Source organism: Myodes glareolus, chromosome 7 (genome assembly GCF_982192425.1).
Source record: "Myodes glareolus chromosome 7, mMyoGla1.1, whole genome shotgun sequence".
Taxonomy (NCBI): Eukaryota; Metazoa; Chordata; class Mammalia; order Rodentia; family Cricetidae; genus Myodes; species Myodes glareolus.
This window is the reverse complement of record NC_142032.1, coordinates 21,785,529-21,799,071: the sequence shown is the minus strand read 5'-3', so window position 1 is coordinate 21,799,071 and position 13,543 is coordinate 21,785,529. Positions and strand designations below refer to the sequence as shown.

Genomic DNA, 13,543 nt, shown 5'->3' with positions numbered 1-13,543 from the left:
TCTGGGAGCGCATGTGCCAAGTGTTTCCTTATGTGCAGCTAAGCTAAGCTCAACTCCACACTCACTCCCCACACCCCCAAACTGCCCAGAGTTCAGTTTCTAAGCTCAGTTCCACACTCACTTCCCACACCCCCAAACTGCTCAGAGATCAGCTTCTGAGTTCAAACCCACACTCACTTCCACACCCCCACACCCCCAACTGCTCCAAGTCCAGCTTTCTGACCTAAAATTATCACAATGGGGACGAGAGGATGAAGCGCATGTCTGTTTCTGGGCAAGGGGAGTGAGGAGCCAAGCCTCCTTCCTCCCTGTTCTCAATGCCTACCCCAGCAGCCCTCTTCCACGGCAAGGAAAGCACAGGCACAGCACACCACAGACCATGTGGCAAGCTCACAGAGCACCTAACCCCATCAAGAGAGTGAGTGGCTGTGTAATAAGATTATTGGGAAAACCAGACTACGGTCACTTCAAAGGGGTGAGAGGCAAACTGGTAAAGCCACAGCCCATCTGTACGGTCCTGGACACACAGCCAGATCTGCTCAACTTCTGAGCTCCACTTGTCTCTCTGTCTACAGGAAACCCTGAGTCAGAGCCTCAAATGAACGGTACACCCCCGCCCCTTGGAGAGGAGAGGCAGGAAGTAACTGCAGGTGAAGCTGGAGAGGGGCTGGTCGAAGTGCTCCTGGGAATGGCCTGAGCATCATGCAGGGAACCAACATCCGACATCTATAGGAGCTGCTTCTCATTCACCCTGACTCAGAGGTTCTCTGAGAGGCCAGGTTAGCTCTCCCAAAAACTTGTGTTGTCTTAGGAGTTGCAAACCTCTTAGAAGAGCCTCATCCCAGAGTGAAGGTTGAGCGTCTGCATTAACCCTTCTAAAGCAGAGAGGACAGGCAGCAGCCTCAGATTCTTCCCTACACCCTGGCTTACAGACTTGCAACCAGACCAACCACACACACACAAAGATTCCCCTACTTCCTGGCTTACAGACTTACAGATAGAACACACACACACACACACACACACACACACACACACACACACAGAAGAAAGGAAACAACTTAGGGGAAGGAAATGGCTTCCAAACATGCAAGGATTAAGGCTCACAGTATGGTGTTAGAAGCAAAGAGAAGAACCCATGCACGATCCGACAATTAAAAGAAAGAGCCCCAAAGAGAGATACCTGGAGGGAGTACCAGGCCTGAAGGGCTTTTCACTGTCTTCACGGGAATTATTTTAACAGCAGAAATAGAACGAACACGTAAAGGGTCGGCAGTGGCTGAAAACACAAAAGGGTAAACGGTGCATCCAGAAAGAACATTTGGGAGACACTCAGGCAAGTTGAGGAACTGTGCAGAGACAATAGAAGGAAGTTGCCCACGCTAGGAGAACAATGCAAAGAGCAGTAGATGCAGTCATTAAAAATAGCCTGCTTTCTTTCTTTAGGGTTCTGGGCCAAGGCAGCAGAAGCCTTTCTCCAACCATCACTCAAATAGAGTTGGTCGGGGTTTATTGGCGCCTCCTGGCACACCAGGAGCTTGCCAAGGCTCTGGACAAAGAGGTTTACAGAGACCCAGATGGCCTGGCAAGTAGAGGAAGGGGGACACAATCAGAGTACAGGGTGTCCCCTGGTGACAGTGGGTCATCTGCTATGCAATGGGGGCTTGGAGGACAGGATCGTGGCTGCAGACGAGTACAGCAACAGGAGGAACATTCTCGTAGACTGCTGGTCCCTTCGGCAGTCACAACTGCTTCTCCCAAATCACACCTTTTAGGATCCTGTGCCTGCCCTGATGGTCACCACCCTCTGACCTCAAGCAACTCAGAACCCCCATCTGTTGGGAAACAGATGGTCTTGCTTTTCCTGGGGAGGGGGGGTGTCAAGCGTCCAAGTGGATGATTAAGGCTCTAGGCAGCAGCATGGTACACAGTACTGGATGCTGAGACCCTGTTCCTTGCCTGCCCAGACCACCATCTTAATGGCAGGCCCATCCCCAATCTTCTTGTGAGGCCTCCCTCACTCTTTCCGCTCAACGGCAGTAAAGAAAGACGTGCTGTGGTGACAAAGCAACTCCAGTGACGGTGCCCAAGGGGTAGACGGCTTGGAAACCAGACGCTGTTGACTGGGATTGTCAAGGAGGCAGGAAGGAAGATGGGAGACACCTTCAAAATGGGCAGTGCCCCTCCTGCCCATCACACTACTGCTTTGGAAGGCATTTGGCAGGCACGGAGTATGTCTGCAATAACCAAGTCAAACGTGACAATTCTGCACGTATCTAGATAAATGAACTCTCACAGGAATCCTGTTAGCTACCTTAAAATCATTTGGAAGACTGTGTTGGGGTAGGGGTGGATTTGGGGTACCGTTTTCAGAAGAAGAAGTAAGAGGCTAAGCCAACAACTCAGTCACTCTGTTCCCAAGTACAGAGAAAGGCACTCAGTTATCCTGACTTGGTGACTTTGACAGGGCGCTCTGATGATCTTTAAACCTGCCTCTTTGTTTCCTATCAAAGGCGAGTCTTGGTAAGGCAGAAGGAAACCATTACCACCTCCTGTGGTCCCCCCACCCCTAAAAACAAAACAAAACAAAAACCCTTAAGGTTCTTCTATAGACAGATTTATAGAATGGAGCTAGCTGGTAGTCCCAAAATTTCAAAAGCCCCTCCCATGGCCCTGGCTTAAATACCCACTTGCAGCCATTCCACAGCCCTGTCCCTCCATAGTCTCTAAGTGCAAGATAGCCACGATGGGCCAAGACCCCAGGAACGTAGCCCACATGAACCCACACAGTGAAAGGAGGAGGGTGGCAAGCCAGCGAGGTGGGGACCAAGACAGCACTGACCTCCTGTCGCCAAGGAGTTCAGCCTCATACCACCCAGGCTCCCTCTCCTGCCTCCTGCCCTCTGCCTTCTCTCTCCAGGGGATCCTTTTGAGTGAACATCTTCCTTCTCAAAGAGAGTATCTGGATGCATTTGATGAAAATTACAAAGGCTAAACATGGCAAACTCTGAAATTATACTTTGGGAATTTTTTTTTTTAAACTTCAATGTCCCATGCCGGGATTTTAGCCTTTCCTCACTGATACTGTAGAACACGGATAGGTGAGTGTTCGTGGAGTCACTGCAGCCCAGGACAGGATGCAGAAATAAACACTGAGTTCAAACTCCCTTCTTCTGTAGATAAGGGAACTCACACCTGCAGAGATGAAAGGGCCCCCTACAGGTCTCTGTTTTTCACAGGCAGAACTGGAATTAAGTTTATCAAATGACTCCAACTTGCTTCCTGTCACCCCATACTGCAACACTGATATCGGATTGGGGTGAGAGTATCCTGGGCAAACAGGACCTCAAGAGTCTGCTTCCTTCTTTGAAGCAAAGGGGATTTATTAAGTAGAAGAGTAAAAGCCCTCAATTGCTAAGAGGGAGCAGCAGAGAAGGGGCCTCCGAGGTGGGATGCCTGGATCTCAAACACATCATTCCATTCACATTTAGATCTCCTATCTGGAAGAATTTCTAAAGCGAAAATGTGAGGACCAAGAAGGCAGCTTAATGGGAAAGCGCCTGTCCAAAAGTGAGAAGTCTTTCCTGACTGAATGCCCAGCATGGGGTGGGGGGGTGTTAACAACTTGAGAGGATTATACATACAACTGGTGACAGTGAAATAATTTCTGCCATCGGACTGCGGATGTGTTCCTACTCATGGCAAGTGAAAGTGGCAAGCCACATATAGGTAATTCCAGGCCAATGAGAGCCCTATGAACCAGGCGTGGCACTTAGCTGGCACTGTCTGTCTACACTGTCATCCCAGCATCCTTGTGAGCACATCATCTCACAGCTGGAGAAGATAGTTCCAGACCCATGAAGAGCAGGACCACGGCTCAGGTCTCAGAGAGCCGCCATGGGAACTAGGCCTCTTAAGATAAGGCCAATGATGTCTTCCCTAGGAAGGTGGGAATGGCCCCTGCCCAGCATGCCCTGCATCTTCTGAAATGCTTGCTGATACCAAGCCAAGTTTCTCTTCCACAGCCTTACCTTTGTCTTGCCCATGGCTGCCGGGTGCCAAGCCATTCACAACAGCTTTAGAGCTTCCGGCATCATATTCTGAAAGAAGGAAGATGGACAGAGGGTTGGTGACCATGCCCGCTCAACAATCAGAGTCCCATGATGTGGGGATAAAGTTGAGGCATTCTACCCCGACAGAGCGGCTCTATCCACACAACCTATCAGATTTCTCAGGCCTGGGACAAGTCCCCTAGGGTGCACGGGAGAGTTAAGGCCTGAACCAAACAGGACACAAAAGTTATCTGGGAATAGGAAGTGTGTTATGGAGAATGCAAGCGCTACTGCCTCCCTGGCGTGGCTTCCTTGACTTTTGAAAAGTGTCTGAATGGCACCGCAAGTTCTACTCGTCAAAGACAAGCTGTCTTTTCTGTAAACTGCCTTCACATTGCCACCCTTCACTAGTCTAGAACCTTGGGTTACTGTTCCAGAGATGGCCATGGCAGCCTAACCAGTTCTTCCATCCCCTTTCCTATGAAGTCTCATCTACATGCAACAGTCCAGGGCTTCCTGTGTGTTCTCAACTCTGAATATGTGAGAGATTTTCATCTGTAGACCTTGGCTACAAAGCCCTCAGCCAGAAGACCACTTCCCCTTTTCTTTCTTTTCTTCCTTCCTTCCTTCCTTCTTTCCTTCCTTCCTTCTTTTACTTTTTTAAAAATTATTTTTGTTTGTTTGTTTTTTGAGACAGGGTTTCTCTGTGGTTTTGGAGCCTGTCCTGGAATTAGCTCTTATAGACCAGGCTGGTCTCGAACTCACAGAGATCTGCTTACCTCTGCCTCCAGAGTGCTGGGATTAAAAGTTCCCCTTTTCTTACTTTAGGGAAGTCCTATGTGACCTTGAGGCTCACCTTGACCACCACTTCAATGTCACTTCAGATTTTCCTGAGTTCTGCTCAGCAGCAGATAACACTGAGTCCCCCATGCCTAGAAGGTTCTCCATCCATTACTTTAGGGAACTTGGAGACAGTCCAGGTAAGACCAGAGGATGGGAAGACCATGTCACCCCTGGCGCTTGGAAGAACCCACACAGCAAAATACCAATGCAGCTGCAAACACCATCATAACTACAGTTCTTTAAACGTGTTTTGCCAGGATTGCTACTTCTACTTCATGTGAGTATTCCACAATTGCTATTTTCATTGTCTCCTTTAGGTCCAGTTCTTGGGAGCTAGAGTTAGGAATGGCAATTCTATTGCTAAGATAATAGAGGCTCAACGGGCCAAGTCTACCAAAGACCACTAAGCTGAGACTGAACTACTCACTCACAGCCCATCTTCCTCCCCAAGATAGCATTTTTGTTTCCTGACTTGCTATATATTTCCTCAAATGCTGGGCCTACAACCCATATCGCTAACAGCAAACCTGGCTAAAACTAAGTCACCTTAATCACTTTTAATAACCAGTCTTAGACAACAATGATGACACTAAGAGAGATTTACATAGATTTAAGCTACATGGGAAGTAAAAAAAAAGACAAGATCTCCTGAGTAAATTGGGAGCATGGGGACCTTGGGGGAGGGCTGAAGGGGTAAGGGGAGAGGCGGGGAGAGGAACAGAGAAAAATGCTCAATAAAAATCAATAAAAGAAAGAAAGAAAGGAAAAAAACCCAGTCTCTCCAAAGGCTGGGTATCTGATAAACACCAGTCACAGGACAGCCAGGCTGCTGCATATAGAGGGCCTGAGCAGCCCCTCCTTCACAGTGGCCTGGGACTGCCCAGGGTGCATGGGGTTGTGGCTCACATTCACCTGTAGACAAAGGCTCACTCTCTGGAATCCTCAATTCAGGATGCCTGGAAGGAGGGACTTGCTAAAAAGAAATGCAGCAAGCTCCAGCATCCCATTGCATGTTCTTTTGCTGCCCTGTCCCCGCCCACCTGATGGAGTCCCCTTGATCACATCCTTCTGACTGTTGGCCTTGCCTTGAGCCTGCTGGGAAGTTGTGGGGTGTGCCTGTGAGCTACCACCTGGCCCGCATTCTTTCTTCTCCCCTTTCCTTTTGCAATTAAACATAAGAACCAAACTGGAATAAGCGTCTGGTATTTAGTAATTAACACTCAAAGCTCAGCTTTTGCAGCAACTATGTTGCTGTGTATACAGCAGCCCATGTTTGCCTCCACTCCACACCAGCTGGCAACTCCACACAGGTGATTAATTCCTTGAAGCTCAGTTTCCCCATCTGTATCTCAGAGGCAGCAAGCCAGGCCCACCTGGGGGTTGGGGGGGGAGGAGCTGGGTAATAGCTTTCCAGAAGAATGAAACAGGACCCTGGCAGGACAATGATTCCCTCAAAGAGTGGCAGCCCAAGACCAACTGAAATAGTAAGAATACATTGCTTTACTGCGATTCTTTCCACTAAAGATACAACCACATATTTTCCATGTAGCTCTCTTCCCAATGATCAATTTCAATAGCAAGTAAACACGCAGTATACTGCTGTTCACGCCCCACCTTGAGGGTAGCATTTTTGTTTCCTTGGAATTAATATAGAAATTCCCAAGACAGGACTATCAGGCCAAAAGGCCTAGGATTTCAGACCCCTGGACAAAGCTCCCTTCCAGCACCTGCCTGAGAGGAGTCAGGGGAGGAAGGGCATCTGCTACACCTTGAGCATTGGTACACCCTCACCTGGCCTCCTCCTCCTCCCCCTCCTTCCCTTCCTCCCCCTCATCTTCCTCCTCCTCCTCCTCCTCCTCCTCCTCCTCCTCCTCCTCCTCCTCCTCCTCCTTGCTTTAAAACTGCCAGGAGCAGCAATACTGGCTTAGAAGAGACTTCAGGCTGCAGAGCAAAGTTTCTGTTTATTTTTAAAAGGAAACAGGAAAAAGGGCCCAGCCTGTTATAAATGACAACAGAAGCCAAAAGGCAGGACTAAGGGCATGGCTCATCTGTCAAAACCACTGTTAACACATGTGAGGCCCTGCCTTCCATCTCCAGCACCACATGCGCGTGGAGTGGGGGCATGTACACACACGTAACAGAGGCAGGACAATTCGGAGTTCCAGGTCATCTTTGCCTACATAGAGTGTTTAAATCCAGTCAGGGCTATATGACACTGTCTAAAAACAAAAGAACTAACCAAAAAACAAATCAACAATAAAAAGTGAACCAGGATGGGCAGTGGGGGCGCACGCCTTTAATCTCAGCACTCGGGAGGTTGATTTCTGTGAGTTTGAGGCCAGCCTGGACTACAGAGTGAGTTCCAGGACAGGCTCTAAAGCTACAGAGAAACTCTGCCTTGCCTCGAAAAAATAAGAGAAAAGAAAAGAAACTGAGTCAGTAAAGCAGTTCCCATGTCTGCTTTGGCACAGAAAAAAAAGGGGGGGAGTCCAAGGCAAACCACAGACCTCACTCTGCAAAGAGCAAGTCTGGGCTAAGAAGAGTAAGATTGCACTTGGGGAGGTATGGTACTCAATACATTAAGGCTTTGCTATACTCAGTCTAAGAAAACTCCCAATGGATCAGCACTATTACAATGCTCACCTCACAGAGGAAAAAGCAAAGGCACATCTAGCATAGACCCGAGCTGCACAGGAAGTATATTTGGAAGGGTGCAGCCGTAGGCTTCTCCACTTCACAGCCCTCCCAGGCCTCACCACGCACTGTCCTACACAGCTCAGGACTTGGCTAAACCAGCGAAGTATGTAAAGAAATGGGAAAGGCCTTTTAATCTACAGGGGTCTCTGAAAATACTCTCAATATGGTGCAGGATTAGAAGAACTCTGAATGAAATACTCAGGTAGTCCCCTGCCTCCCATCCCCACCTACAGGTTCAGAAGGTCAAGGTAGGAGCAACTCCCGGAAGGAAATGTCTCCAGGCTGGACACTGACAAGCCTCAGCTGCATTAGGCACAGGGATCTGTCCCAACTCTCTCTTCCCTGCTCCAAGATTTCAATCCCAGTCCAAGACTAAAAATACCTGAAACACGAATTTATTTGGATCTTGGTTCTTAAAAGCATAAGTTAGCTGTTCTGAAAGCAGGATAAAGGAAGTGCTGGGTTAGCCCCCATCCGGGGAAGATTATGATTAAACGGTGTATTTTGCACCAATCATCTTGATTAGGAAATGCCGCTAAGGTCTAGAAATAAGCCAAGCTTTATCAAATGCCGACTGAAAATACCAGCAGCTGATTGCATGTAGATTATATGTCACTAAAAGTCAAGGGGGCTCCTGTAAAGACAGACACGGCACACACAGTGTATGACAGAGTTCTTCACATGTGGGTTGAAAACTGTTGACACTGTAAGCAGTGATGTTAGTCCTGAGGACCTTAAGGTCTATGGAAATCTCAGGAAACCACAGTTTTGTATCTTTGTCAAGAGAAAGAGGGTTTGAAATGACTTACCAGAACTCATGCTGGCAGTGGGGCAAGTCGTCTAAAGCGGCAGCTGCGGATGGCTCTGCAGAAAAGCACACAATGGCGTGAATGAATGGCAGCAGCATGACAAATCCCCACAGTTAGTGTTAAAAATGCAAACACTGTAACCCTTGGTCAAACAGAGCTGAACTGGGAGCCACATGGCCAGGTTTCCAACTCATGGCCTGTCACAGATTTGGGGAATTTGGGCATCTCACACAGCTTCCTGCTCATGGCCTGTCACAGATTTGGGGACGTTGGGCATCTCACACAGCTTCCTTGCTTCACTTTTGCCACCAACTGTGTTTAGATGCAACCCCAGATCTCTGCTAGCAACAAGGCAATTAAAAACTTCAATTTTGTAAATGTTAAAAAAAACAAAAGAAAACAAACAAACAAACAACAATCATCAGAGGGTAATAAGTAATTAGGGATGTTTACAGATAGCTCACAATGTACCAGGAAATGTTCCGGATGCTTTAAATAATTTATTTGATTCATGACAGCAAGCACTGATGCAGTGTGAGCTCAAGGATGGGACCCAGGGAGATGAAGCCGCATGCCTAATTGTGCTAGAGTTGATCATGGAAACTGGGTAGCCTGAATCACTCACTGGTCAAGTGCCTAGGCCCTGCCCTCCTCACTTTTAGGCAGAAACTATCAACAATGATCAGGCGAATAGCCCTCAGAATTAGAAGGTCTCAAACCAAAGGAAACTTACAGTGTGCTGTCATTTTATCATCATTGGTCTCCAACAAAAGGTATCCATTTGCTTTGGTTTGTTCGGGTTTGATGGTGAAGATCAAACCCAGAGCTTCAAGGGTATACTAATCAAAGACTAATCTCTAACTACACTGATGCTCGAATCAAACATCAGATTTTGAAAAATAAAGTGGGTATAGTGGTGTGCACCTCAAATCACAGGGAAGTGTATGCAGGGTGATCACCAGTTCAAGGGAGGTGGCTAGCCTACACTATGTGAGATGGTATGCTGTCTACAGCCATACCTAACCTTAAGCGGGCCCAGTCTCATCTGAAGCTAGGAAGGATTGGACCTGATTTGTACTCAAATGGGAGACTATCTGTAAACACACACACACACACACACACAACAACAACAAAACAACCCTGTAACACTTTGACAAATAAACACACCCTATAAGTACCACTAAAGTCACAACATATAGCATTTCCGTCGGTTCCAGAAAAGGTTCCTGTGTCTCCTCACAGTCACGTTGTCACCCCAAGCTCCTAGGAACCACTGACTACCATCACTATGGCCCCACTATTTTCTACACACTATATCACATATATGCAACCTTTTGTGCCTGCCTTCTCATATTTAGTATGACTCTTCTGAAAAACAATGGCTACATATGTGTAAGTGTTCTTCTGGACTCTAGCCACTGAGCTATCTCTAGCTAATAACCCACTTGTTTGACTACTATTTCTACATAACCTTGAAATCAGTTAATATGTTTCCCTACTTCATTCCTATTCAAAATCTTTTTGGTCATTTTTGGTCCTTTGCATTTCTCAATTGTTTTATTTATTTGTTGTTCATTTGTTTTGTTTTTCGAGACAGGGTTTTCTGTAGCTTTGGAGCCTGATCTGACTCTATATTCACTTTGGGGGAAATTAATGTTTTGACAATATTGGATACTCCAGCCACTGAGCATGGTCTCTCCCTTCCGCCAGGTCTTCTTTCATTTCTCTCACCAATGACTCAACAGGCTTTAGAGTAAAGGCCCTGAGCACCCATTGGCTCCTTCCATACAGACACCTCATGTTTTCTCCTCCTCAGACAGGAGTGGGGACTGAACCCTCAAGAGAAGGCTGCTCACAAGAACACTCCCATGTAAAAAAGAAGAAGATAGATCCATTCCAATCGATGTATAATTGCAACACAGAAATACAATGTGAGAAAGCGAGGTTGCATGACTCCTTCAAACATTTGGAACCTCAGTAACTGAGTCCAAGTATAATCAAATATGTGAAATGCTAGACAAAAAAAAATTCAAATCTAGTTTTCAACATCATCGAACCTCAAAGAAGAGTCAAGTAAACAGACAGGTGAAAAGCAGAAATCAATCAAGGATTTGTGTAAGAAATTAAACAACTTCAATTACAAATGCAGAGACAGATTCTGAAAGAAAAATGTTAAGCAAATCTTGGATATGGGAAGCTTAAAGGAAAAAGAAATGCCCCAGTGGAAAACATCACCCATACACTAGACCACATGTGGAAAGACTATCACGGATTGAAAATAAAATTGAGGGCCTATGACATTCAGAAACAATTTAAAAACTAAAATGTAATTATGACCATAACAACTAAGGCCTCTGAGATACAATTAACAGACCAAATCTATAATCTATAGTGTAGAAAATGGAAAGAAGACACAGTCAAAACACATAGAAAAGCTGTTCAAGGAGGGGCTAGATAAGAGCATTTGTTACTTTTCCAGAGGGCCAGAGTTTGGTTCCCGCACCTACCTGTGCTAGGCAGATCACAACTACCCATGATTGCAGCTCCAGGGGATCTAATGGCCTCTTTGGCCTTTGTAGGTGGACATGCACACACGCATACATATAGCATTCAGATGCACACATATACATAAATGTTTTAAAAATTATAGCAGAAACAGCTATATACCTGAGGAAAGAAATGGCCATCTAAACATTAGTCCTTTAGAATATCTAAAATATATAATCAGAAAGATTCCTCCACATCATAGAATTAAAACATCAAGAAAACAGAACAAAGTAAGAACACTGAACGCTCCTTACAAACATAAGCCCATTCAAGCAACAGCAAACCTCTCCACAAAAATTGCTAAGCCCAGCAGAGTATGAAATGGTAGCTTTTATCCCCCAAACAAAGTAACTGCCAACCAAGATTACTTTATCCAAAATAGTTAGCCTTTAAAGCTGAAAAACTGAAGGATTTTACTGAGAAGAATAAAACCAAAGCAATTCATAAGCTCATGCGTGTCATAAGGAATATTACACCAGGAAGATGAAAATATAGAAGCATCAGAGCTTATAAAGATCCATCCTCACAAGGACAGACTCACAAACACAAATTAGAGTATGTTCAAACATTGCTAACTCGGTAAAAACATCAAACCTGAGTAAGAATACAACAAAGAAGAAACCAGGTCAACCTTTCAAGAGTCTCCAAAATCTAAAGACGCGAGGAACTGACTGGATGTTTCCCAAAATAAGATCGAGCTGTTTGCTTCTTGCTGGAAACTCACTCCACTAGAAAAGACACACACAGCTGACAGGCGGACAACGATATTCCAACAGAAAGGCTACCACCAAGAAACAAAACCCAAATGCTAGTGACAATTCAATGGACCTCTGGTGGGAAAGGAAATTAGTGAGGATACCGTGGAAACCACTGCAGAGGCTCTTCCAAACCCTAAGAAGAAGAACTCCTATATGACGGCACCTCCCGCCTTGATTCTCAGGCCATTATTCACAAGAGTCAGCTTATGAAAGTCTAGGCATGTGTCAATGCGTGAATAAATGACAACTTATGCTGGAGAGGTTGTGGGGGAAAGGGAACACTTCTGCATTGCTGGTGGGAATGCAAGTTGGTACAGCCCCTTTGGATGTCAGTGTGACGATTTCTCAGAAAATTAGGAAAGAACCTTCCTTAAGACCCAGTAATACCACTTTTGGGTATATAGCCAAAGGATGCTCAATCGTGCCACAAGGACATGAGCTCAACTATGTTCATAGTAGAATTGTTTGTCATAGCCAGAGCCTGGAAACAACCTAAATGCCCCTCGACCAAAGAATGGATAAGGAAAATGTGGTACATTTACACAATGGAGCACTACACAGCAGAAAAAAACAATGACATCTTGAATTTTGTAGGAAAATGGATGGAACTAGAAAACATCATTTTGAGTGAGGGAACCCAGACCCAGAAAGACAATTATCACATGTACTCACTCATAAGTGGTTTTTAAACATAAAGCAAAGAAAACCAGTCCACAAATCACAATCCCTGAGAACTTAGACAACAATGAGGACCCTAAGAGAGACATACATAGATCTAATCTACACGAGAAGTAGAAAAAGGCAAGATCTCCTGAGTAAATTGGGAGCATGGGGACCTTGGGGGAGGGCTAAAGGGAAGGGGAGAGACAGGGAGGGGAGCAGAGAAAAATGTAGAGCTCAATAAAAATTAAAAAATAAAAAGTATGAGTTACAAGCCAAAAATGAAGAAGTAGTTTGCTACAAAGAATTATGTCCTTTGCAGGAAAACAAAACTAGAGATCATAATAAATGAAATAAACCAGATTCCAAAAAAAAATATGTTTTGTTTCGTTTCATAGGTAGAATTTAGTGTAGTTTTGTTTCACTTAAAGAAAAAGTATAAAAGTACAACTGGAAAAAGTTATGGAACCAGGGTCAAAGGGCAAAGAAGAACGGCAGTAGTAGTAAACGAGACCAAAGACACAGTATCACAAAAAATGTCACAAGTGTGAGGGCTATTGTGAATTGTCTGCTTGACAGAACTAAGGACTGCAGGCCTCTGGGCAAGCCTGTGAGATATTATGTTAATTATATGGTTGGAGCAAGAAGACCTGTGCACTGTGGGTGACACCATTCCGAGACTGCATCTTCCCTGACTGTATAAAACAGAGAAGGCCAGCTGAGCACTGTGCATCAGTACTCTCTGCTATGAAGTGAATGAAGGCTTTTTAAACAATAATAAAGGTACTATATCAGATGTAGAACTCAAATATTTATTTTACATAATAAACCTCTGATACTAGCCCTGGGGAGACGGCTCAGTCAGTAAAGTACTTGTCACCAAACACAGGGACTGAAGAGTGGCTCCCCATCACAACATAAAATGCATGGTACCTATAATGCCAGTGCTGGAGAGGTGGAGACAGGAGGATTCCCAAGGCGTGCTGGTCAACTAGACTAGCTCCAGGGTCAGTGAGAGACCCTGTCTCAAAAATAGGGTAGAAAAGTGATTGACAGAGGTACCTTGTGTCGACCTCTGGTCTTCTCATATATGCTCATGAATACACACACACACATGCACACACACACACACACTGATACTTAATAGTTAAAATTTACTTTCAAGCCATGCTCTAAA

The 13,543-nt window shown here is 45.4% G+C and overlaps 1 protein-coding gene across 50 annotated transcripts in view; it reads right to left on the bottom strand.

Annotated features, from left to right (window-relative positions):
- Sorbs1 (sorbin and SH3 domain containing 1) overlaps positions 1-13,543 on the bottom strand; it is a 223,454-nt gene that overhangs the window by 105,054 nt on the left and 104,857 nt on the right. For 41 of the 50 annotated variants that reach the window (XM_085693903.2, XM_085693874.2, XM_085693866.2 and 38 more), the window contains 3 exons: positions 8,402-8,456; positions 4,032-4,100; positions 1,184-1,279 (listed from right to left, as the gene is read on the bottom strand). In XM_085693903.2, the coding sequence (XP_085550029.2) occupies positions 1,184-1,279; positions 4,032-4,100; positions 8,402-8,411 (175 nt within the window). In that variant the 5' untranslated portion in view covers positions 8,412-8,456. The remainder of the gene's footprint in view (positions 1-1,183; positions 1,280-4,031; positions 4,101-8,401; positions 8,457-13,543) is intronic. The other 9 variants (XM_085693879.2, XM_085693878.2, XM_085693880.2 and 6 more) reach the window with 1 other exon arrangement.